The 23,895-nt window shown below is 41.3% G+C and overlaps 1 protein-coding gene across 6 annotated transcripts in view; it reads right to left on the bottom strand.

Moving 5' to 3' along the window:
• The window catches only part of INPP4B (inositol polyphosphate-4-phosphatase type II B), a 476,198-nt gene that overhangs the window by 177,690 nt on the left and 274,613 nt on the right, over positions 1-23,895 (bottom strand). For all 6 annotated transcript variants that reach the window (XM_074950913.1, XM_074950912.1, XM_074950910.1 and 3 more), the window contains 2 exons: positions 12,618-12,668; positions 6,292-6,371 (listed from right to left, as the gene is read on the bottom strand). In XM_074950913.1, coding sequence (XP_074807014.1) covers positions 6,292-6,371; positions 12,618-12,668 — 131 coding nt within the window. The remainder of the gene's footprint in view (positions 1-6,291; positions 6,372-12,617; positions 12,669-23,895) is intronic.

The following is a 23,895-nucleotide window of genomic DNA, read 5'->3' on the forward strand; positions in this document are numbered from 1 at the left end:
ATACTCTGTAAAAATCTTACAATACAAAATTGAAAGAGTTTACATCCTTGCAAGGGAAAATCTGAGGACACTCTCTGACAAAATGAAAAGGCTATATGATGTAAGGTTGTATGGGGAAACTTTTAAAATAGGGGACCTGGTCTGGATCCACAAGTCTAGAAGGAAGAAGGGAGGAACTCTCAACTAGATAAACCTTGGGAGGGACCCTATAGAGCAGGGGTGGCCAACCTGTGGCTCCGGAGCCACATGCGGCTCTTCAGAAGTTAATATGCGGCTCCTTGTATCGGCACCGACTCTGGGGCTGGAGCTACAGGCAGCAACTTTCCAATGTGCGGGGGGGGGGGGCTCCCTGCTCAACCCCTGGCTCTGCCCCCACTCCACCCCTTCCTGTCCCTTCCCCCGAGCCTGCCGTGCCCTCATTTCTTCCTCTCCCCCCCAAGCCTCCTGCATGCCAAGAAACAGCTGATCGGGACGTGCAGGGAGGGAGGGAAGGGGAGCTGCTGACTGGCGGAGCTGCTGGTGGGCAGGAGGCGCTGGGAGCCGAGGTGGGTGGGGGGGAGCTGATGGGGGGCTGCTGACGTATCACTGTGGCTCTTTGGCAATGTACATTAGTAAGTTCTGGCTCCTTCTCAGGCTCAGGTTGGCCACCCTGGCTATAGAGTACTGACCCAAATAAATGAAGTTGTGTACAGGGTTTAGCTGGGTCCCAGGACTAAACCCAAAGTTATCCATAAGAATCGTCTGAAAGGGTATCAGGGGGACAGAATTTTAGCTTGGCTGCACCCTGAATCTGAGAATATGGAAGTCGAGGATGGAAAAGTTGTTACAGAAGTTAATTCCCAATTAGGAAAGAATGGTCAGGATGTACCTCAGCCAACAAATTCCACAGAAACAACAGGCATTCTTTGGGGGGGCTGATTGTAAGAAAATCCAGGTCGAAAAAAAGACACAGATTTAGGTAGGAATAAAATTCTTGTGAGTTGGTGATATGAAAACAGGAAGACACTGTACAAATGTAAATAGTTAACCTTGTATCATTTTAAATTTCTTTTCTTTCTGTTTGGGATGGATTGTTGGGTGTCACTGTTTTGGGCTTCATTGGGATGATGGGTAAAGCTGAGATGGTGGCTGGTGTTATAAATTGGATGAAACCTTGTTGTGGGATTGAGGTTGATAGGTGGAAACTCACCTTTCGATTAACACAACTGTAAGCATAAACTCCACCCCTGACAAAAGCAGTGTGTGAACCTGCCCTGGAGCTTCGCTGAGTGTTGTTTTGGGTGCTACAGGTGTGGGGGAAGGCAGAACACAGACAGTGAAGGTATGTCTACGCTACAAATGCTACTGCAGCTGTGCCACTATCGCACCATAGTATAGATGCTCCCTGCATTGACAGAAGGGTTTTTCCCATCAACGTTGTTAATCTGCTTCTCTGAGAGACAGTAGCTAGGTCTACAGAAGAATTCTTCCTCAACATACACAAGTCCACACTGGGGGTTGGTTTGACCTCACTATGGTGCTCAGGGCATTAAATTTTTTGCAGCTTCGAAAGATGCAGCTAGGTCAATCTAATTTTTAAACGCGGACACGAGAGAGAGAGAGAGAGAGAGAGACTGCACATGAGCACGTGCAAGAAAGAGCAGCTGAAAGCATGTCTGACCTTGGCAGAAACCTGTGGAGAGGTTCCTGAGTCAGGGGTGCAGGCTGCCAAGAGTGCTCTGGTGCTGTTTCTTGCTATTTGATTTATATGACTTTTTGACTTTTTACATTCAGAGACACAGGACTGAATGTACATTCGTTGTAAATAAACAAATCTGCAAAAAAATACATGACTACCACCAACTTTTACTCCCTACTGAACATCCACAGGGCCCCAAACTTTGACTATCCACTTGGGTCAAAAGGGGCAACATAGTAAAGAGGAAAGATCACTGTATTATTAAAAATCTACATGACAAATATACCTACCCTCTATCCGTGAACAGAAGTTCAGATGATATTGAAATGCTTAGAACATTGAGAAATAAGTATAGGACAAAATGAATTGTTGAAATTTAAGTACAACCTTATGTTCATAAAGTAGTATAGTACAGTATAGACCACAGGGAGACACTTTCACATATATTTTCTTCGGGAAAAGGTAAATCTATAAAGACTGGTATGTCTATCCTGAATCTTTGTGAATTCCCTTGTTTTTGTAAGGTTAGTTCCACTTGTCATCGAGTTCTGATGTGGGAGTGGTCTTCAGAGGTACCTTCAGGACTCAAATTAGAGCAGTATATACCAGCACCTCTCCCGGGCTGCCTTCTTGTTTTCTAGAATCTCAAATGTTTTTTTTTTTAAAAAGTACATTTCTAGCTGTTACATTTGCACAGAAACACTCACTTCTGGTTTTGAAGGTTAACTGATGCGGTGATGTCTGCCTGAATTTCCAGACCGCCCGAAATGATAGCTCTGAGAGGCATGAACTGCCCCATGTGTCACTATGGGACACTAACTCAGATGCTACTGTAAGTGTGAAACTTGTTAAATATTTTATTGCCCATGTCAGAAAGGAGGGGAAGGATCACACTATGAAATTCTGCACAATCTACTCTGACTGACATCGTGTTTTGTCACCACAATTAACTAGGCCTGGAAGAGTATCACCTCTTATTCTCTTCTCCAGTGAAGAAGAAACCAAGCTCAAGGGTGCCACCCATGCCCCACAGAGGGGAAGCCAAACCTGAGGAGTTCAGTGGAGCTCAGACAGCATGTATGATCCTGTGTGGAATATCCATACAATCTACAGAGAGCAGCATCACAGATGGATAGAGCTTAATTTTGTGGGGAGAGATTAGAAGAGCACCGTTATTTTTTGTTCTCTTTTACCCCCGTGTAGCTCAGTGGAAATCAAACTACAATAACCAAGTACAGATGTGACAAAGGATGGCACATCTTCCTATCTCACCTAGTGACATCACATACACATTGAACAAGAGGGGTAATGGAGCACAAGCCTGTGGCAATATTCATAATGAGAGTAATACACTTGAAATGAAAGGATCTTCCAGAGAATGGGGAATGCCATCATCATTGCAGACTGGCTGATGAAGGGATTTATTTTTCGGGTTAGAATTACCATAAAGCCTAAAGGCCCCAACCTTATTGTGCATGTGCATGGTACGTGCCGCACAAACACATACTAGGAGAGAGTCCCTGTCTTGAAGTGCTTACAATCTAAAACTAATGAACTAAACCAGTCTAAATTACTTGAAGCAGCCATCAGTGCTCCTAACTCAGGTTTGCTGACAACAGCACAGGAGTGGGTGAATCTGCATCTCCAGTGAACATATATTGCCAAATTGATATTCAGAAATATCTAGCCTGCTGAAGATGACATTTTTTTATATATTTGGCAAATTTATTATTTTATTCATCAAACCTTGTTATTTGGCACATCACCACCACCCACTGACAATTTTTTAGATGAGCCATAATTTAGCCCTTTGGAATTTTCAGAATGGAAACTGTGCTCCAAAATCTCTAAAAGGTTAAATTCCTTCAGAAGAGACAGGTTTTGCACCTTGCCAAAACCAAAGCAATACCTCAAATTGACCTGTTCAGGCAGGTTTTGATAATTATATATAGACACACACATTCCCCTAAAACACTCATTTGGTGGACAGTTTAGAAAATATCAGTCTTTAAACATTAAGGGCTGTAACAAAGAAAACAAAAATGAAAATCCAAAATGAAAGGACAGATTAAAAACCCTATTGGTGTCTCAAAAGAAAGTTCCTTGGCTTGTATACTTAGTCACTGCCAACAAGAAAGGAGGGGAGAGGGCAGAGAAAGAGTACACCTTTGGTGAAGAATTGAATGTTATCAGAAACCAAAGTCACTGAGGGTATGTCAATGCTGCAATAAAAAACATGCACCATCGAGTATCAGGGCCTGGGTCAACTGACTTGGGCTCATGGGACTCAAGCTGTGGGGCTAAAAATAGCAGTGTAGAGGTTTGGGCTTGGGGTGGTGCCTGGGATCTGAAACCCCGAGGAGGGGGAAGCCCTGAGACCCTCCCCATTTGCAGGGTTTCAGAACCCAGGCTCCAGCCCAAGCTCAAATGTCTACACTGTTAGGGTCAGCCGCACAACCTGACCTACTTGCAAGCCCAAGTCAATTGACCTGCGCTCAGACTCAGCATCACAGATTTTTTTTTGCAGCAGAGACATATCCTGACCCTCCCTCAACCTCAACACTACTGTCCTTTACCACGACCACCCCCACAAAAAAACCTCCCACCTGTAGAACTACAGAGGAACAAAGCAACTCTTTCAAAATCCATCGTTACATGGTTTAGTTTGTGTTTTTCCTGAGCAAGAAAATGCTAAAATGTCAGTAAAAAGAAAGTATGGGCCAGATTATATGATGAGACCAATATCTACCTGGTATTACAGAGAGCTAGTTTCAGCTCCCTGATTCTCCGCTTTGCTTTGTCCCAGACCTAGCATAGGTTACAGCAGCCCTGGGGCTACTCTAACTTACACCAGCTTGCAAAGCTCCTCCCAAGCAACTGTACATCAGCTAGGAATAGATGGAGCACAGTTTGCCTGGCAATGCCCTCAACAGGCCTGTCCCTCATCCCTGACACTTCCCCTGCAACAGGGATGCTGCAGGAAGGGGCCAAGAAGCCAGATTTTACTGCCACTGAGGAGGAATGGGCAGTATTGTCTCCTTCTGCACTGCCTGGTGACATAATGAGAGAAGAGTAATTCTGTGAATTTGGCCCACAGCCATACTCAAGAAACAATTCAACATTCATAAGTTTTTTTGAAAATGTCTTTTAAATTTCAACCCACTAACAATTTAGTGTTCTGGAGTTCAACTGGAATTGTTTCAAACAGCTGTCTTTTACTATTAGATGTACAAAAAATGTATGAGACAAAAACAAAACTTGATAAAAAGCAAACCTACAAAGGTCCAATTCAGACCCAGTACCCTCTGGGAACCCAGTAAGGCTAATGCTGTAAACTAATATTTTGTTATATTGTGATTTTATGCAATATGAGAATGAAAATCAACACACTCTGTCAATACATCATGGTCTCTAAATCAAATAGTATATACCTCCCCATCTGCCCCCATGTCTACATGCAACTCCCATTACTTTCAATAGGGAGTTGCATCTACATAAAAGTTGCATGTACATAATAGGGAGTGCAGGTACATAAAAACCAGACTTATGCCCTCTCCAAAACGGGTGTTGAAGGCCCTTGGCACAATGAAACCACTGCTGTTCTGATGAATGCATTTGGGTTTGGGCTATCTGCACCAAGACAGGGTGTGCAGCCCATGTGCCACCAAATCTAGTTCTATGTGGACTTCTGGTGCATCTATACGCAGCATCTCCAAGGAGAACAGGAAGAGGAGGAAGGGATATATGATATAACAAGAGCCTGATATGTACAAATGTTGAGCACCTTAAATTCCAGATGAAGTCAATAGTAGCTGTGGGTGTTCAACATCTCTGAAAATCAAGTCCTAAGGGCCTGATCCAAAGCCTTTAAAGTAAATAGGAGTTTTTCTACTGGCTTCAAACCGATATAGATTATGCCCTGAATAATTTGCCTAAGGTCATAAACATAAGTCTGTGTCAGAGCTGGAAATTGAACTCTCCTGATTCCCAGCCCATTGTTTTAAACACAAACCCATCCATTCCATCCTTTCTTCCTGTTAACACAGGGCCACATCTAAAACACTGGGCCTCATTCTCCACAGCCTTGTACCTTGTGTAGTCATATACATTTGTGCAGAGTTCTGCATTGCAATTCTGATTTGGTAGCATTTCATACCTACTTTACACAGATATAAGTGATTACAGAAGGTGCAAGGCAGTGGTGAATCAGGCCCAGTGTACTTAGACATGCCAAATATTCAAATCCTGGTCACTTCATGATAGTAACATTTAGATTCTACAAAAATATAATCTACTAATTAAGTGAGAATAAAATTTATATTCCCTGTTGTAGCAATCTTTGAAAGGACTTTTCCAAATATAACTGCTCTGCAATTTTTCTGTAGGGGATCATATCAAAGAGCGAGTAACCTTTTCTAACCTGACACATGGGAAGCTCTGACTTAAATAATTGGTATTTCTCTTTAGCTTTGTGCATAGTAGAAACAGAGGCACTTGAGGTTAACATCTAATATACCTGAAGTAATTCTGAGTTTCAAACACAGCCAAGCCGCAATCACTAAATGTCACGGGTTATTAGTCTGAAATGGTTTACAACAGACAAAAAGACCTACCTCAGGGTAAGGGTCAACTGTTGTTCCTTTGACTTCACCAAGTCTCCTACTTTAAAAGTAGTCAAGCCCAGAAAGTTGCGCTACAAAACACAGGGGAAAAGAGAGAGAAAGGAGGACATCATCATTAATTTCTGAAGTTTTAATCATTTCATTTTCAGCCTCATGCCTGCAAATCTGTCTTTTGTAGCAAGAGAGAAATTTTAAATTGGAACCCACTAGCTTGATGTATTATCCCGTAGAATACTTTCATACATCAGTGACACCATTATCAATAATTTGTAAAGCTCAGATTTTACAGACAGGAACCCATCTTTTTCATTAAAAACAATCAGTCTGACAATCTGACAAATAGCGGGCTGTAAAATGTACACTCGCAGGAAAAGTTTCATTTAGTTTGAAGGTTTTTTTTCCTATTCAAGTGATTTCTGTATCACAGCAAATGTTAAATCTTCAGTGTTTTACCAATGTTGTTCTTGCTACAGTAATTCCTCAAACCCTTAGGCATTATCTTCTTTGAACTAGAGATATTAATGTATTTGCTTGCTGGAGTTATTTTTATGTTGGGCTCAATAAAAGTTATTAATAGAAATGCTGTATTTTCTGAGTATATAGCAATGTTTGTAAGCATGTTTCCTTGGGTATATCCAACCGAGAGTGGACCAATTTTATTCCAGTACAAATAAAGAGAAATATACTCATCCAGCTACATTTTCTAAATTTCTGTTGACCTACTATGCTATATGTTGTCTTTCTACCAATGTCAGCCTTTTGCATCCTCAAGGAAATTATGCAAACTTTTTTGTTTTTCTCAAGAGAACTTTTTACCCTCTCTCAATACCTCTGCTGCTCAGCACTAAAACTTCACTTTACCAGTTGTACAAGAGTTCTTCTTACTCTAGGGACAATGAGCATGGAAAGAAAATAACCTAAAACTTTCTTCTACGAAGATTTTTTTTGAAAAATATACAGCAACTCACTGGAAGTTGATGTGAAGAAATTACAGATATTTTCATTAAGTCACATCAAGTATGCAAACATCATCAACAAATAAGCAGGGTTTTTGCATCATAATTTTATTCTTTATTCCTTTTGTAAGGCTAACAAAAATGAAAGGTCTAACAGCAAATGCAATGTGCTTGCAGATGACAAAATCCAGGTATAGGTCTCGAGCACACTCACATGCTCTCAGGATCAGCCCGGACCATATGGAGGTAGCACATTCAATCCTTGGAAAATGGAGAGCAACATGTGTTTCAGCTGAGCTGCACAGCAGCAGTATGACACCATCTGGCAAGAGTTGTATCCTGCCTTCCTTTGGTAAGGCCAGTCTGAATCAGGGCCTTGGAATTTTCGAATGTGGGCTCCAAAGTTTAGTACTCAGGCAGGCTTTTAGGCACATAAAATGCATAGCTGGGAACCTAAGTGCCAATTTAAATGCCCAGATGTAGAGCCCTACAATTGGCTTCCGAGTTTAAAAGCTGGGTCCTCAGCATGGCCAAGCTGAAAGCCTCCTGCAGGCTTATGTTGATGTCCATGTTATGATTCAGTTTCCATCCCTGGCTGCACAGTTAGGCAGGAAGGGAACGAAGATGGTATAAAACATACAAGCCGAGAGAAAGAGAAAAGGTGCCAAAGAGGCAAGCTGTGGGGAGGGGTGGACCAAAAGGAGGAAGTAAAGAAGAGGAAGACTGGAGACATGAGACAGAAACAGAGTGGGTAAAATAGTATGATTATGCAACTAAAGACTGTGCTGTGTCTTCACTGCCAAAAAGGTGCGTTTTTAAGTGAGATAGCTAACTCAACCCACCTATCTCACTGTAAAATCCTAGCGGAGACAAGGGACAGGTAGTTTTTACTTCAGTGAAACTAGTTGAGGTTAACACTATACCTCCCACAATGCCTTGTTTCTGCTAAGATTTTACAGCAAGACAGCAAACATATTCGCTATCTCACTGTAAAAACACACCTTTTGGCACAGAAGACACAGCCTGTATCATAATGTGTACACATAAGGGAGAACAATTAAGGTTGCTCATACAACCTTAATTCTGGCATTTCCTAACTTTTGAGTCCTTGACTTTGCAATCTTAACATTCCTTTGCATTTTTAATATGCAATTTGGATGGTAAACTTTGTGTTCTTGTAGAGTGCCAATTACAACAGGGCTTTGATCTCAGTTGGGGCCTCTAGGTGCTACTGCAATACAAATTAATAGTGGTAATTCCTTATATGAATGGAATGGGGGAGAAACAAACATTTTGCCCATTTGTGGTGGCCCCTCACAAGCCAAGGCCCTACAGCGCGGCAAGGTCTCATAGCCTCTGCAATTAGCCTTGTGTCATCAGATGTTTGGCTGTGTGTGTGTGTTTTTTGTGTGCTGTCCCAGCTCTGTGCAGATAGTTGGCACAGCAGACCTCAATTAAACTGCCCAATGACCACAAGATCTGTTAAGGTACAAAGGCGCCTGGCCAGGTTTGTCGTTGAAGAAGCATGGTAATAGCACCTGCCAGACTCTACGAGGATACTAAGACATGTATGCCCATGACAATGGATGCAGCTCAGTGAATGGCGGGATTTTCCATTCCTCCCTAGGTTGGCCAAAGGGTTAAAGCAAGGTATCCCAACATTTATAGACAGACAAAATCTGGGATAAACAACTCGTGTATCACCTTACATGTTTCATGATGTTTGTTACCTCCCCTTGTACTTTCCTTCTGATGTTTCAGACAAAACATTCCTATTCACCACCTGTCTTTGTACTTTTACTCCTGATGTTTCAGACAAAATATCACTATTCATCATTTTTGTCAAACCGTTTTATTGTATGCTAGGATGGGGTGTTCTTGTGCTGGCCTGCTGGAAAGTGTTTACATATTCAGTGTGTTGCAACAATGCTAGCAATAGTTCATGTACCGGTCACTGACTTGCAGGCAATCAGCTGCTTTTGACAGGACCTGACTGCTGCTCATAGCATAACTCACAGACTTTTGTTCAGGCCTCAGGGTTTGAACCAGGCCCATGCTTCAGGCTCTCTCTTTCTACTACACCTGGGTTCTCAGATCTCATAGGACACTGCTTAATACAATATAATTGTCCAGATTCCAAAACATTTTTTTCTGTTTCATCTTCTTAAATTCATTTAAAAATACCTTCAAAATAATAATAAAAAAATGTTGTATGGCCCAGTGATCCGATGGAAATGGGTTACCTGGCCTTGCAATGGGCCTAGAATCTGAAAGGGTGCCTTGTGGCTAGCTATGGCACCGACTGGTGGTTAGGTCAGCATACCTACGTCACTCAGAAATGTGGATTTTTCACACCCATGACCAACGTAGCTATGTTGACCAGGCCTTGGACTCCTTTTTTTTGTGCTTTACCCAACTTTACCCTGGGCCCTGAATTGCCATGGCAATTTACAAACTAATCCAACTTTGCGTGTGTGGTTTAGAGAGGTTTGAAAATTGAGCTTTAAACAACCTTAATTATAGAATAGCTAGGGCTCCTTCATAATTTTGCTAGTGCTGGTGAGACATTTGTGATAATAAATTATAAGAGACTTGTGTTGAATTCTTTGATTAATCAACTTAATCCACTTACCTAGCCAAAGAAAAAAGGAAGAAAGAAAAACATGTCTGCAATGGCCCCATGAAAGGCTGAAATACAGTTTGCTCACTGAGATTTAACTCTGCTGCCATATTGTACATTTTTCAAATGCATCCTATTGGAACTATGCCAGGAATGAACCCTGGCAGTTCAAGGAGGAGAATTAGCACCTCAGAATAAAAATCAACTTAAAATCTTTCCCATCCATAGTCTGCTGTCTGCCCCAGCTCTTGTTTTGCCATCAGTCAGAAACGGGCATGTTTTATACATGTTTTGACTCCAGGCAGTAAGAGCAGAAAGTAGCCAAATCAGGCACTACTGCACTTGGGGAAAGGGGGTAAAATGGTGTTCAGCCAGAGCTACCCCTCCCTCCAGCACGCCACTGGACCCAGAATTGTGCAGAGAAGACAGCTGCCACTATGGGATCACTGGGACTCAAGCATTGACTCTCTTCCCCCCAGCTATGTGGCCTTGGGCGCAGAGAGGAGCCAGACAGAGACTCCAGCAGGAGGGAGCAGAAGCTGCCAAAGCTGAGTTCTTTGGAGAACATTCAACAGTTTTGACCAGAGATTCTCTGTCTTGCGCTGATTGGCTGTTTGCTCCAACCCTCTCCCTCCCTCACAGTCTCTTCATCTCAGCTTCACTCACACTGGCCACTCTTACTCTCCTTTCCGCTGCCTTGTCCTCCTCACTCCCTTTCCCTTAACTTTTCTTTCTATTTAGCTTATCCACACGCTAAGTAAACTCACCCCCTCAAACGTATCATGCAACTAAAATGACATTTGGTGCTATCACATTGTTCACTCTGCTTGTGCGTTATACCTATCCTCTCTCCCTACTGTGTCTGTCTTGTCTAATTATATTGTAAGCTCTTAGGGGCAGGAACCATCTACTACTCTGGATTTGTACAGAGCCTAGCACAACGGGGCCCCATTTTTGGTTGCCTATTAGACACTACTGTAATAAACATGATTAATTTATACTAGAAGTAGGTATGGTCACATGATGGAAGATCAGACAAAAAGAAAAGGGTAGCCACTCCCCCCCCGCCCCCCAACTTCTGAATTCCAGTGCTGGACAGAGCAGGAAACAAACCAGAACCAACATAATTTGCTACCATGGATTTATTATTATATATACACATCACCATCACAGATGAATTTGGTACTGTACATGTCCCAATCTAAATTGTTTGCAAGGTTTTTTGATTTAAGGATTTTGATTTAGTGCCAATTCCCCACTCCTAATTCTATATTTCTTCTCTGTGGCTGGGAAAAGGGAGCGTCTATGTGCCCGTGCATGCTGCCAAAATGCAAGAGTGATTCTGGATACTTTAGAATGCAATCTGGGAAATCACTGGGTTATTATTAAACCTTAACAGAGATGTGTGGCAGGGTGGACTAGGTCCGGAAGCCCCCTGTGGGAGGCCTCATGGTCCTGCATCACCCTGCCCCAGAACAGATCAGAGAGAAATCCAACAGACAGCCTAGAGTGGCTGCAGAGGAGCAGCCAATCCGGGGCCAGAAGGGCCCTATATAAGACAAGCAGCAGAGCAAAGAAGTTCAGTTTCTGTGTGGAGCTTGATGAGGGAGGACTGGGGGCCTAGCTGGCTGGTTGAACAGCAGGGCTGCAGATAGCTCAGTGCAGAGAGCTCACCAGATAGAACTGAGCCCAGCGGATGCTGCCAAAGACCAGGTGCCTGGCTGGACAGAATAGTAACAGAGCTGTCGAAAGGTCAGTGTGGGCAGGCTGAGCCCGGGGGACTGAGCATAAAACCTGGCCAGACCAGATGAGAGTACCGAGATGGGCCCTGCTTGTCTGGTACCAGACTGAGCCCAGGGAGGGCTGCTGAAAAGGACCCCCGTTGAGGGTACCAAGATGGGCTCCAGCTAGGTGTCTGAAAAAGGCAGCGCCTCTGGGAAGAAGCCTAAGAACTACAGCCCCATACCAGGGCAGTGATAAGAACTCAGGACTCTATACCAGAAGTGGGGGGACAGCATGTGTGGCTTGGCCAGAGGGCTGAGCTGCCAAAGACCAGCCAAGAGAACCAGCAGCTGTGGGGTGCTCAGAAGAAGCAGGTGCCTCCCTGATATAAGACCAAAAAAGAAAAAGCAGGCTCACACCTGAGAGAAAGGAGGCCATCCATGAGAGGGGGGTACTGCCTCTCCCTCCCATGAAAAGACTGTTTGCAGGCACTATTGGACAGAGAAAAGGGGGCACGCTTGAGAGGTGGGTGCTGACGCCGTTACAGGATGCCATTTCTCCTCAAGCCTGTGGAATTTCAATTTTATCGGATATACACATTGCTAGCCCTAACCCAGGAGGAACACTCTCTTCCTCCCCAAAAATTAGGTCAGTACCACAATGGGCTCTTTAAATATTATGTCACTTCTTATTCAGACACCAAATACAGCTGCTATGGCAGTGCGGATTGACCTTATTCCTGAAACCCAAAGACCATGCTGGTCAAGGGAGTGTGAGCACAAGCTCTGTATCTAACCCAGACTGCTTGCAAGACACTAGCAGAAACTCTAGAAAACTGGACTGGCCTCCGGATAAAAATCCTCCTTAAGGAAAAAGCCTGAAGTTTAGAGTCAAGAAGTAAATGCACTAGAATCCATCATCTCTGAGTGTATTACTCCTGTCATGATCCTCTATTAATTTAATCCAACTTCTAATGCAAAGTACGTTTATAAGCTCCCTAGCTAACAGAAATCACTTACCCCAACATCTGTTCTTGACTCCTTGTGTTCAGACAGGACACGGATGCGGACCTGGGAAAAACAAATCAGTTGTGGGTTTGGTATTTCTTGAAATGGAAATCAGAGAGAGACTTGCTTCTGGATTTATTTCCATTGCTTTCTACTCTTTTATTTTTTTGGGGGGGGGGGGTTACTGGGGGACTGGTGCCAATCCGGTCAGTTTCTAAACACTAATTTTCTTTTAATAATTTACCACTTCAATTTTTATGGCATGCTGCTGAAGTCCTATTTCTGAGAAACTCATTTATCATTCGGAAACTTCCTGATTCTCCTCAGCAGAGAGGACTATACTCAACTGCTCCTTTCATAACTTCAGACCTTTACCGAAATGACTGTTAGGTTATAAAATACCTCACAGCCTCTTTACCTAGAGTCATTCTCAGGAACCAACATTCTTCAAACAGTAGAACGACTTATGGATATAACAGGGTGGATTATATTGCAGTTTCTCCTACAAAAGTCCACGCTTTCATGCATACACACTTATAAACACTTCACCCACGTATGTATGTATCTTGGGAGTTTTCTACACCCTAACTTGGACTGGTTTAACTAAGGGTATTTTTTTAAACCAGTTTAGTTAAACCAGTACAAGTCTGTGTGTAGATACTCTTACTTCAGTTTAAAAGTAGCTTATTTGATTGTTCCAAAGTGGGTAAACACTTGAATAGACATTGGGCCTGAGAGAGAGTGAGAGAGAAAATGACTTTGTAGTCCAGTGTTTAAGGCACCCAGGCAGAAGGTGGGAGACCCAGGGTCCAGTTCCCTCCTCTAATCATTATTTCATTGTTCACAATTGAACAACTTTAACAGGAGAGACTGAGGGAGTCTCACATCAGAATATCCCATAGTTCAATGGTTAGAGCACTCTCCTGAGAAGTGGGAGATCACTGTTCAAATCTTTTTCTCCCCTCTCCCCCGGTACAGAGGAGGGAATGGAACCTGGTGAGTGCTCTAACCACTGGGCTCATAGTTACTGCGTAATGTGGGCACCAGCAACACTACCTCCTCCTGCTGCGAGATTCTGAATGAGACATGATCTAGTAGGTGGCCTCTGAGCATACCTACTGGATCAGGCAACTCAGGCAGACAAATATCTATCTTCCCCCTCAGGCAGACGAATATCTATCTATCTTTCATGAATTGCTCTGGGGCTTAGGCAAGAGGTAGGCATCCAGATGCCTAGAGGAAGGCAACAGAGCGCAGATGCAGAAACGTAGGCACGGAGAAAATTTTGACCATGAAAAATTAGGCATCAAGTGAGTTTAAGTGCCTACGGAGTTCACAGTGGAGCCAAAACTGGGACTTAGGTGCCTAACTCTGGGGTTTAGATGCCTTAGTATTTTTGTGATACCCTGTACTTGTCTCCTTTCCACAAGCCCTTCAAGGTCATCTGTGTACCTAGGCATTCATGGAAGGCACAGTCCCTGCACTCCTTCTAAGAGTAGGGCCTCAAGTTGTCCCTGGCCTTTTACAGGATGCAGCTTCCTTGTATGCATGACTACCCTTCATTTCCCCAGCAAAGACCAAGGAAAATCTGGCCTAATATTCATTTTAATAATCTGTTTTCCAAACACTGATAATTGTAGGTATTTTTAGTATGTATATAATTTTCTTATGCGGAACCTTAGAATGAAGTTGAAACTCTGTACAGTCTTTCTAAACATTTCTTATGTTGGCATTTGTCATAAAACAGAACCCACTCATCCTTTAACACCCCCCCACACACCCCCTCCCCCACACATCTGTTAGTTTAAATATGAGATGAGAGTTAAGGAGCTCTTTCATAGAATCATAGAATATCAGGGTTGGAAGGGACCTCAGGAGGTCATCTAGTTCAACCCCCTGCTCAAAGCAGGACCAATCCCCAATTAAATCATCCCAGCCAGGGCTTTGTCAAGCCTGACCTTAAAAACTTCTAAGGAAGGAGATTTTACCACCTCCCTAGGTAACGCATTCCAGTGTTTCACCACCCTCCTAGTGAAAAAGTTTTTCCTAATATCCAACCTAAACCTCCCCCACTGCAACTTGAGACCATTACTCCTTGTCCTGTCCTCTTCTACCACTGAGAATAGTCTAGAACCATCCTCTTTGGAACCACCTCTCAGGTAGTTGAAAGCAGCTATCAAATCCCCCCTCATTCTTCTCTTCTGCGGACTAAACAATCCCAGTTCCCTCAGCCTCTCCTCATAAGTCATGTGTTCCAGACCCCTAATCATTTTTGTTGCCCTTCGCTGGACTCTCTCCAATTTATCCACATCCTTCTTGTGGTGCGGGGCCCAAAACTGGACACAGTACTCCAGATGAAGCCTCACCAATGTCGAATAGAGGGGAACGATCACGTCCCTCGATCTGCTGGCTATGCCCCTACTTATACATCCCAAAATGCCATTGGCCTTCTTGCCAACAAGGGCACACTGTTGACTCATATCCAGCTTCTCGTCCACTGTCACCCCTAGGTCCTTTTCCGCAGAACTGCTGCAAAAGAACCTTTCCTTAAAGGTGCCCAGAGTTTGGAGTGAGGAAACATTTCTCTTCTCAGGCAGTTGCTGTGCTATGATTTTCACGGTAAGAAGAATATTTCTTTCACAAAAGCCTGGAGACAGCAAGGAAATGTTACATTTCACCCACTGAAGGACCAATCATCTGGTCCACATTAAAAATGTATGGGAATCCTCATTTGGCTATTATTAGATATTCCTGTGTATTCCTCCAGTTAAACTGGCAGGTCAGAGGAATATTGCTTTTATGCAGACCACTTATTCCTACTTTTCACATAAAGTTAATATTTAAAATTTAGAGTAGTTATAAACACATGTTTTACAAGTGAAAATAGGTAATGGAGTGGCTACAGTTAGTATGCATTTTTAACAAAATAAATCTGTGAAAGCTGATAACTAAAAAGTAACATCTGGCCCAGAGTTGCAGTGATGTAATCCCCTTTTCTTATTAAAATGATTATAAACTATTTTTATATAATATGAGCAAACAATTTGTTTAAGAACTACTGTACAAACTATCTGTACTTCAGTGATTTCTATGGAGCTGTTTGCATCCAGACTCCTATTCAGCAAAACTTTCAAGTCATGTTTAATTTTAAGCATATGCGTGAGTCCTGTTAAAACTGAAGTCCAACTGATTTGTTGAACGGAAGTCCTTGGGCACCGATGAAAAAACTAACTAGATGGTAAATTCTGCAGAATACTGAGTGTCCTCTACTCTCACAGAAGTCAATACAAATGGAGAGGTCTCACATCTCACAGGAGGTACTCAGAACCTTGCAAGACTGGTCCCGTACTCTATTGTATATTGCTCCAATTTTGGAGAGCAAGCATTCTTCTGCATAGAGAATCTTTCTTGAATCAGGACCTATATGAAGCAGGGATGGAGGAAATGTATAAAACAGCAAACCTAGAGTGCAGATTTCTGTGTGGTAAAAATATCCACATTAATATACAAATTAATTAATTAATTAATCAATCAATCAAATGAGGGAAACAATGTCTGTTAAGATGAAGAATTGCAAAAGAACAACTTTCATTTAAATAAACACTGAGGGATTAGTTAGAAAAATTATTTACCAACGTTGTCACTTTGAGTTGCTTTCTGATTCACACACCTTTTTCTGACCACTTTAGAGTCAATTTTTATGCAAACAAATTTTTGTTAGGACTAATGCCAGAGAACAGCTGCCTTTTGTGTAAGTGGCTGTAGTAATAAGATTACATGTGAAAACAGGTATTTATTAGGGCTGCTCAAAAATTTTTTTAAACTGTTCTTCAATGAAAAACAGTTTTCAGCTGAATGAATTTTACTGTGAAAAGTTTTTTTCTGTGGAAATTTTCAGTTTTTTGTCAAACTGGACACCCAAAAACTGAAATATTTTGATTCAGATATTCCACAATGCCACATGGGAGTCATAGTTGGGTTGCCTAGCGTACCAATGCCCCTGTCTGGGCTGTGCTCCCCACCTAGATATCATCTCCCATGAGACTCCCATGATGCACTGCCTCCCCTTGCGAAGAGGGCAGACCAGGACGCCTCAGAGATGTAGTCCAACCAGGAGGCCAGACTACTGAGAAAAATGGGAGTATGAGGCATCTTAATTACAGCTTCGATGAGACACCGTAAAGGCATTTTTCAGTTCAACTATTCTGGGTTTTGGTCCAAGTATTGTGTGATTTGTTTGTTTTTTTTCTTCATCAAAAAGTCAACATGTTCCACCAAAAACAGGACCCATTTTCCAACCTGCTCTTTTATTTATGGCTTGTGCTGGAATGGCTCAAACTCTTTTTTTTTTCCTTTTTTTTTTTTTAAATGAAGTTTTGGACAACAGGAAATAGAAATAACATGTGACCTATTAAACTTCACAAACAACAATAGTAAATAGGCAAAGAAACAGTCAAAACAAAATGGTGATTTTCAAACAACTCACAGGCTGAAATATATTTACATAAAGTGTTCAGAAAATAAATATAAATAACTAACACATTCGTCAAAGTCTCTGGATAATATACAAAAGGAAGAAAAGGTAATTCATCAGATAAACTGTTCACTATGAATAGTTCACCCAGCTCTAGACCGAAGTCATGATGAAAAATGAAACACAGAATTAAAAAGAATTTTGAAAAGCAAATAATCTCTCAGTACATTTTGTAACTAAACAAACTACTGCTACTTTTTGGCATCTCGTTATAAATAGGAAATCCTCAGCTTCACAAGGGGATAATTAGGGCAATTCTAACCCATTTTCCACAACTAAAGATAAACTTGAATCTCAGATACACAATACACTATCAGAGGGTGTTTTCTTTCCCCTAAGTTGCTCTATGCTTTTGAGAGTAAAATCTGACCCATCAAGGAGTTTGTTTGCTCTGGTCTGGAACAAGATGAAGCAAACCTTAACAAATTACTTTCTTACACTCAGAGACAATATGTTTTTTCAAGACAGCAGAAAAGGTAAACATGCAGCGCAGTTCTCTGACTTGTACTTGCCCAATAGATGAACAGAAGGCATTGCAACTATCACTATTACAAATTAGAAAAACCAGGCGGGTGAGGTAATATCTTTTATTAGACAAGGCTCATCCTGGGACCAACATGGCTACAACAACACTGCAAACTAGTACAAATATTCATTAGAAATTTTAATCTCTTTACCACACATTCACAGCACAAAGAATCATTATTAACATTAGAACACAATCCATTTTTAGTGCACGTTCCACCGAATTATCTAAGTGCCAAACTTCTCCATGCATAAAAAGTTACATTGAGTTTCAACTATCCTTCTTGTAGTCCTTTACCAAAATGTAAAAGACAGTATTGTATTATTAAACAGGGCATCTATTTTGGTCATTCATGGCAGACTACTTCACATCTACACTATGTTGGAGATCAGTTGACTGAGCCATTATCATTACCAACACCTCCTCAGTGCTATAAAATAATTAGCATAATTAAAAACGAAGACACTTTTTATTCTTACACCTTTTAACATGTCATAGGCAATTAATTCAAAGTGGAAGTGAAAGAGCATTTCTTTTCTTTTTTGAATATTTCATGCCTGACCTAAGTTCAAGCCTCTCTTCATGTCAGTTTATAACTGAAGGCTTGGTTTGTATATAGTATATTTCTCTCTTATTATGATGATTTAAACTTATATTAACAGACTAGATTCAGCTCTGTTACATCAGTGTAAATCTTGAGTAACTCCACTGGCTTCTGAAGTGGCTCATAGTACTTATTACTCTGAATTGCACATGTATTATACAGTTCATACCTTCTATTAAGTGCTCCAGCCATCTCATAGTAAGCAGATTTTTGCCAGATGTAGTTATTATGAGAATACATCACGAGGTGAGACAAAGTAAGATTGACCACTGTAGTATTCCTTGGTAAGGTGATCTACGGTCCTGGCTATGCTAGCCTTTTCCGGGAAGTATTCCACTGATGGTAGCAATGGTCAAAGTCCTAGTGCAGATAAGGCAGTCATGTTCATTGACAGTTCTACTCCCATTTTATCTGGACCTGCTCTGAGAAAGCACCTTTTCTGTGCAGGCACCCTTTCTGCACAAGTAATTGCCTCTACTGACATTTTGTCTGGGGAGCACGGGCACTGAACACAGAGCCAGCAGCACTAGCCTCTACAGAAGGTGCAGGTGGGGGTACGACCATAATCATGCCACCCTAACCACTGCAGAACTTGCCAGTGATGGAGGGGGGTGCAAGCTGCACTCTCCTTAGGGTGTCAGAGCTGATGCTTCAGCAGAGTCAACCAGAATCCCACTTCAAGTTCTTGCTGCAGTGCAGGAACTCTACATACCCCTTTCCTCAGTCTAGCTACATCTCTAAAACGCCATGCAAGCCAATTGTGCATATAAATAAGTAATACTACTGCTGTCACGAATAGAACAAAATGTAATTACCATAATAAATGGGGTAGAAAGAGTAAGATTGCTGGAGGGTGTAGAGTTGGCTCAGGTATCAAACGCCAAGAAATCTTCACTTGTACATGGAAGGGGTCTGGCATTAATAAAGGTGAATGGTCAAGTGCCATAAACATCAGTATTAGAGATGTTAGCTCTTATGACCAGGAAGAGATGCAACATGGTGGAGAAGTTTGGTGACAACACAAAAATGGAAGAGGTAGCAGAACTCAGCAACACTATGTTTCGTGTTGGTCAGTTTTGTAAGACTTTAGTATTCCTGGTTCAAGGCTGCTAACTGAAATCCAAGTCTTGAAACTATAGATAATGATATCACACTTTTTTAGAAAAACAAAAAAGGACTATTCTGGAGATACTGGTTTTCCCGAAAATTATGGTAAGATTCTGAAGGTTGTAACTTACTGCATGACTGCTGGCAGTGCCTGGCGCAACTGAAATTTTTCAGATTTTTACATTAATTATGCAGCATTTGCCAGCTCCTTAACTTTTACAGAATAGGCCTCCTTCTCCTATGTTTTGTAGATTTATTTTTAAAAGAAGGTATTTATGAAACAACGAACAACTACAGATCCCACGGTATTTCCTCTTTAGTTAGAAGATTAACCCTTTACTGGACAGTTTAAATGACATAACTTCAGGCAGCAAAGACATACATTGTATTTAAACAGTCTTTGTCACACAATTGTTTATAGAACAGGAGACATGGTTCTAATATAAAATTTAATACCGGACAAATGGGAAACAAGAAAACAGAATATAAAGGATTTCCACCCTACCACAGTGCCCTGGCACAAGGTGGAATATGTGCCCGCTCTTGTTTGGATTGGGTTACATCAAGGGCTACAATTTCAAAAAAGATAAATTTATGTACCTGAAGTGCCCAAATGAAAGGACAAGCATACCTGCATACAGCTGAACACTTTTACTAGGTGGTGTTTAAAGTTCAGGTTGTAGCTCCCCTTATGGAGTAGGGGTAGTGTAAGCAACTTTCCTCCCTACTTGTGCCCACCATCCCCATCCACTGCATTAGCCTGCTAAATCGTGGACAGAATTGCTCCTCCCCTAAGGAGCAATTTCCAAGAGAGGATGGGGTGAGCGAAGAGGACAGGGAATTTAAAAAGAGGTGTCACAGAGTGCTCTTCTCCCCAGCTCTCATGCAACTGGAGAGTCTCTGGAGACATTCCACTTCTCCGAGGCAGAATGCCTCCCAATGCTCCCCCAAGGACAGTGTGTGTCTGCACCACTCCCAGATCCAGGGCAGTGGCTAAAGAGTTCAAAGACTATGAAAAACACTGGGAGATTTCCCTGAGTGAGGACTGAGGTCAGCAGGATTTGGACCAATAGTATGTGGAACTGGATGTATAAATAAAGGAGAGGACAAAAGTAAATTGGCAGTCATGGATAAAGGGTCTTCTGTATGGTCAGACAAATACATTTTCAACAGTTAGGGTGGCAAACTGCACTCCGATGCTCACAAAACTAATTCCATGCTTCCTCAATTATAAAGCAACATCCTTTCTGTAATGATTTGCTTATCTTTTCCCATAAATAAAAAAATGATAGATTTGAGTGTAAACATATTTAGAAAATTGTTTCCCCCCATTTTGTTTTTATTAGTCTTACATTAAGAAGTCAGCCATAACACCTCCCCCAAATCCATACAACAATATAAAATAACAAATGAAGAGACCAAAAATAAAATTTCAGGGACTATGAAAATCATACCTTTCACACAGTTATAACACCACCACTGTATCTATGTCTGATTCTCTGTCACACAGCTATTCATATGACAGATAACTTACTCTTGAAGACAGAGCCCAAGTTCAATCTATATCTCACAGTCAAAGTAAATATGAAAAGGCTGCCAAATCTGTCTGTGTAAATCCAAATAATTTAATGTGTGTTCAGTATATGTAATGAAAAAAATGAAAGAAGGGGAAAGGCCTATTTATTTAACTCGCTAATAAGGTACACAGTATGAGCAATATGTTCATTTTTTAACTATTTGAAAGAACAATTTTTCCAGCGATAAAGATCTGACAAACTATAATTAATATATGGGAGGGAATAAAAGTAATTTGAAGAAAAATGGTCTTTATAAATTAAAGATAATTAACAATTGAGCCTCAGCATCATTAAAAATAGATGTTCACCTACTGCTATTCATTAATTTCTTCTTTACAGAGACTCAGAGTACAGATCCTCTGTGGGTGTAAATGGCTGTCACTTCGTTAACTTCAGTGGAGGTGGAAAGGTCACACATTGTTGGCCCTAGCAAAACTACAACAAAATACAGGTCCAACTGTAATAGCTTCCCCACAACTTCCTTTGCACAGTGGAAACACCTTCATTGGGTTCTGGGAGCAGGTGCAGGCAAAGGAAGACCTTGCCATGTGACTTCAGTGCACGTATCAGACACCCATAAAAGAAAACAGCTACCAGAGGTAGATCAATCACTGGGGGCCTGAGACACTGGCCTACTCAGAAAAATGAAAAGTGAAAGTAAAGTAAAGGCACCATTCACAGCTGTTAATTTAACTGCATGGTAGTAAAGGCACCATTCACCGCTGTTAACTTAACTGCATGGTAGTATTTCCATCTCTTGGAAAAAGAATCCAAAAGGAGACAGATGCTCAAATGCCCCACAAACTGCTTAGTGCATTTTATAATGAAGGGCTCTGTGGTGCTCAGTGATCGCATAGTGCTTAATGTGCTTACAAGAGCTATGCTGTATTCTGAGTCCGGTTCCAATTGGCTGCACATAACAAGAGTTTCACAGCATCCTGCCCAGACTCTGTCTGGGAAGATCGGCCCCTAAAGGCATAGCTACGAATACCACAAGCTCCAAGGCAGCAGCAGCATCATAACTTCATGGAAGGTGCCCACAGTTCAGTGAACAGCCTGGCCTGATGTACTCTTTTGAGGGTCTTTAATTACTAAGCACAGAAGACCTTAAAGCAAGTGACTGTGACCCAACTAAAATTTTGACCTGCAGCAGCCACTGGCAATCACACAAGAACTCTCAGACCACGCATATATATCCCCACAAAAATGAAGTGACATTGAACATAGTGAATCATCCAGAGTTCATCACAGTGATAAGCAACAATTGATACCGTCAACACTGATCTTAGGTAGCTACATCATTAATTGAAATGTACATGCTTCTGTTTCACTTAGCAGTTGGTTGCCAGTCACAAGTTTTTATGGCTCAGGAAAGCACTAACTTCAATTTTTTTTTGTCATTATATTGCCTGATTTTCTCAGAGTAGCAAAATATGTGAATGGTTTTCCACCTGTCTCCAGTTACTGTTGAACAAAATGCAGGCAAGTTAAAATACTGCACAAACAATTAGATATTCTACACACCACCTCAATTTCTAAATTTTACATAGTATAGCACCATGCCTCGTAGGTTTTGTATTCATGAGAAAGTAGTATTTTGTCTTATGTTGCTAATTTTCTTCACACAAATGTATGACCCATAATGCAAATTAGAATAAGGGATAAGTAAGTTAATGAGCAAGAGGATGCTGTAAGACAAAATTCTGAGTACAAAACCTTCTTCCTGAATTGTTTAAAATTTGATGAATGGTGCACTGTTACTCAGGGCATCTCACAAGATGCTGAAATGAGTTAGCTCAAGTTTCTTATTCCTAAATGTAATAAGCATTTCAACGGCACTTTTGAAAAAATAAAATCCGTTTCTCTGTGTGTGTTCCATTTTGCATGTCAAAGCCCATAGCTATTTGTTTAAAATACATTCAAATTCTAGCCTCAGAAATCTTACTACAAATCAAAGCATCCTAACACCCTAAATGAAATGCAAGCTACAAGCAAGATAGGCACTTTATACCTGTGTTAACTGTATGTATTCCCAACATTCCTAGTTCTTGAAAGCATACACCAACATTCAATTAAACAATTCTAATAAATTATACAAATACAATTCAAACATTAAACACAAAAACATTCTTCCTTCCCTAAGCAACCCAAGACCTTTCAATATTTTATATATGGTTTCCTGGCTTGGGGGAGCACTTGAAAGCTAGAATCTTAAAATTCTAAATTCTTTGCATCTGGAACAGTCTTATTCCTGCTATACACATTCTATCTAATCTTCCTTTAAAAGTTGGTATTCTTGCTTTGTGGGTGCCTAGAGAGTCAGACTATAGAAGGACTCCTAACTTCAGAAGCACAGTGAGTTAGCTTAATTATGTAATAAAGCAACGGGGCTGTCCAGTTCTCACTCCCTGAGATGGAAGAAGCAAAGAGAACTGCCAATACAATTTCCCAGTCAAAAAGCTAAATGTTTTTGGATTTCCTTTATTTAAAGTGAATTGCACTGCAAGCTTTTTACAGTAATTCTGTGCCAATACACCTGAACTCTGCTATGGATGAGCCACCTGTAGAGTTGTGTCTACACTAAGGAATTTCAGCAAGAGAATTCCACCAGTTAGTACCTGTTCAGCTGTACCACTGAGAGCCCTTGTATAGAAGGGACTCTGGCTGCTTAAAATGGCTCTACCGTCACATCAGTTAATCTGATCAGTGTTTGTAGGCAGTGTCCAACACAAAGGTTAATGTGTTTCCAATGGAAAGCATGTTCTAAAGATAAGAGACATGCTGTATCTTTGCTTCATCTTAGAATATAAAGTACAGTATATGAACATTTTCTATCAAATGACCCCAAGCAAAAAAAAAAAAAACAGAACAAGTCTGCTGGTCAGAAAACAAGAAAAGTAATAACCAAAAAATGCCACTTATACTATACATCTCCTTGCGTT

This window comes from Natator depressus, chromosome 4, assembly GCF_965152275.1.
Source record: "Natator depressus isolate rNatDep1 chromosome 4, rNatDep2.hap1, whole genome shotgun sequence".
In the NCBI taxonomy this organism is placed as follows: Eukaryota; Metazoa; Chordata; order Testudines; family Cheloniidae; genus Natator; species Natator depressus.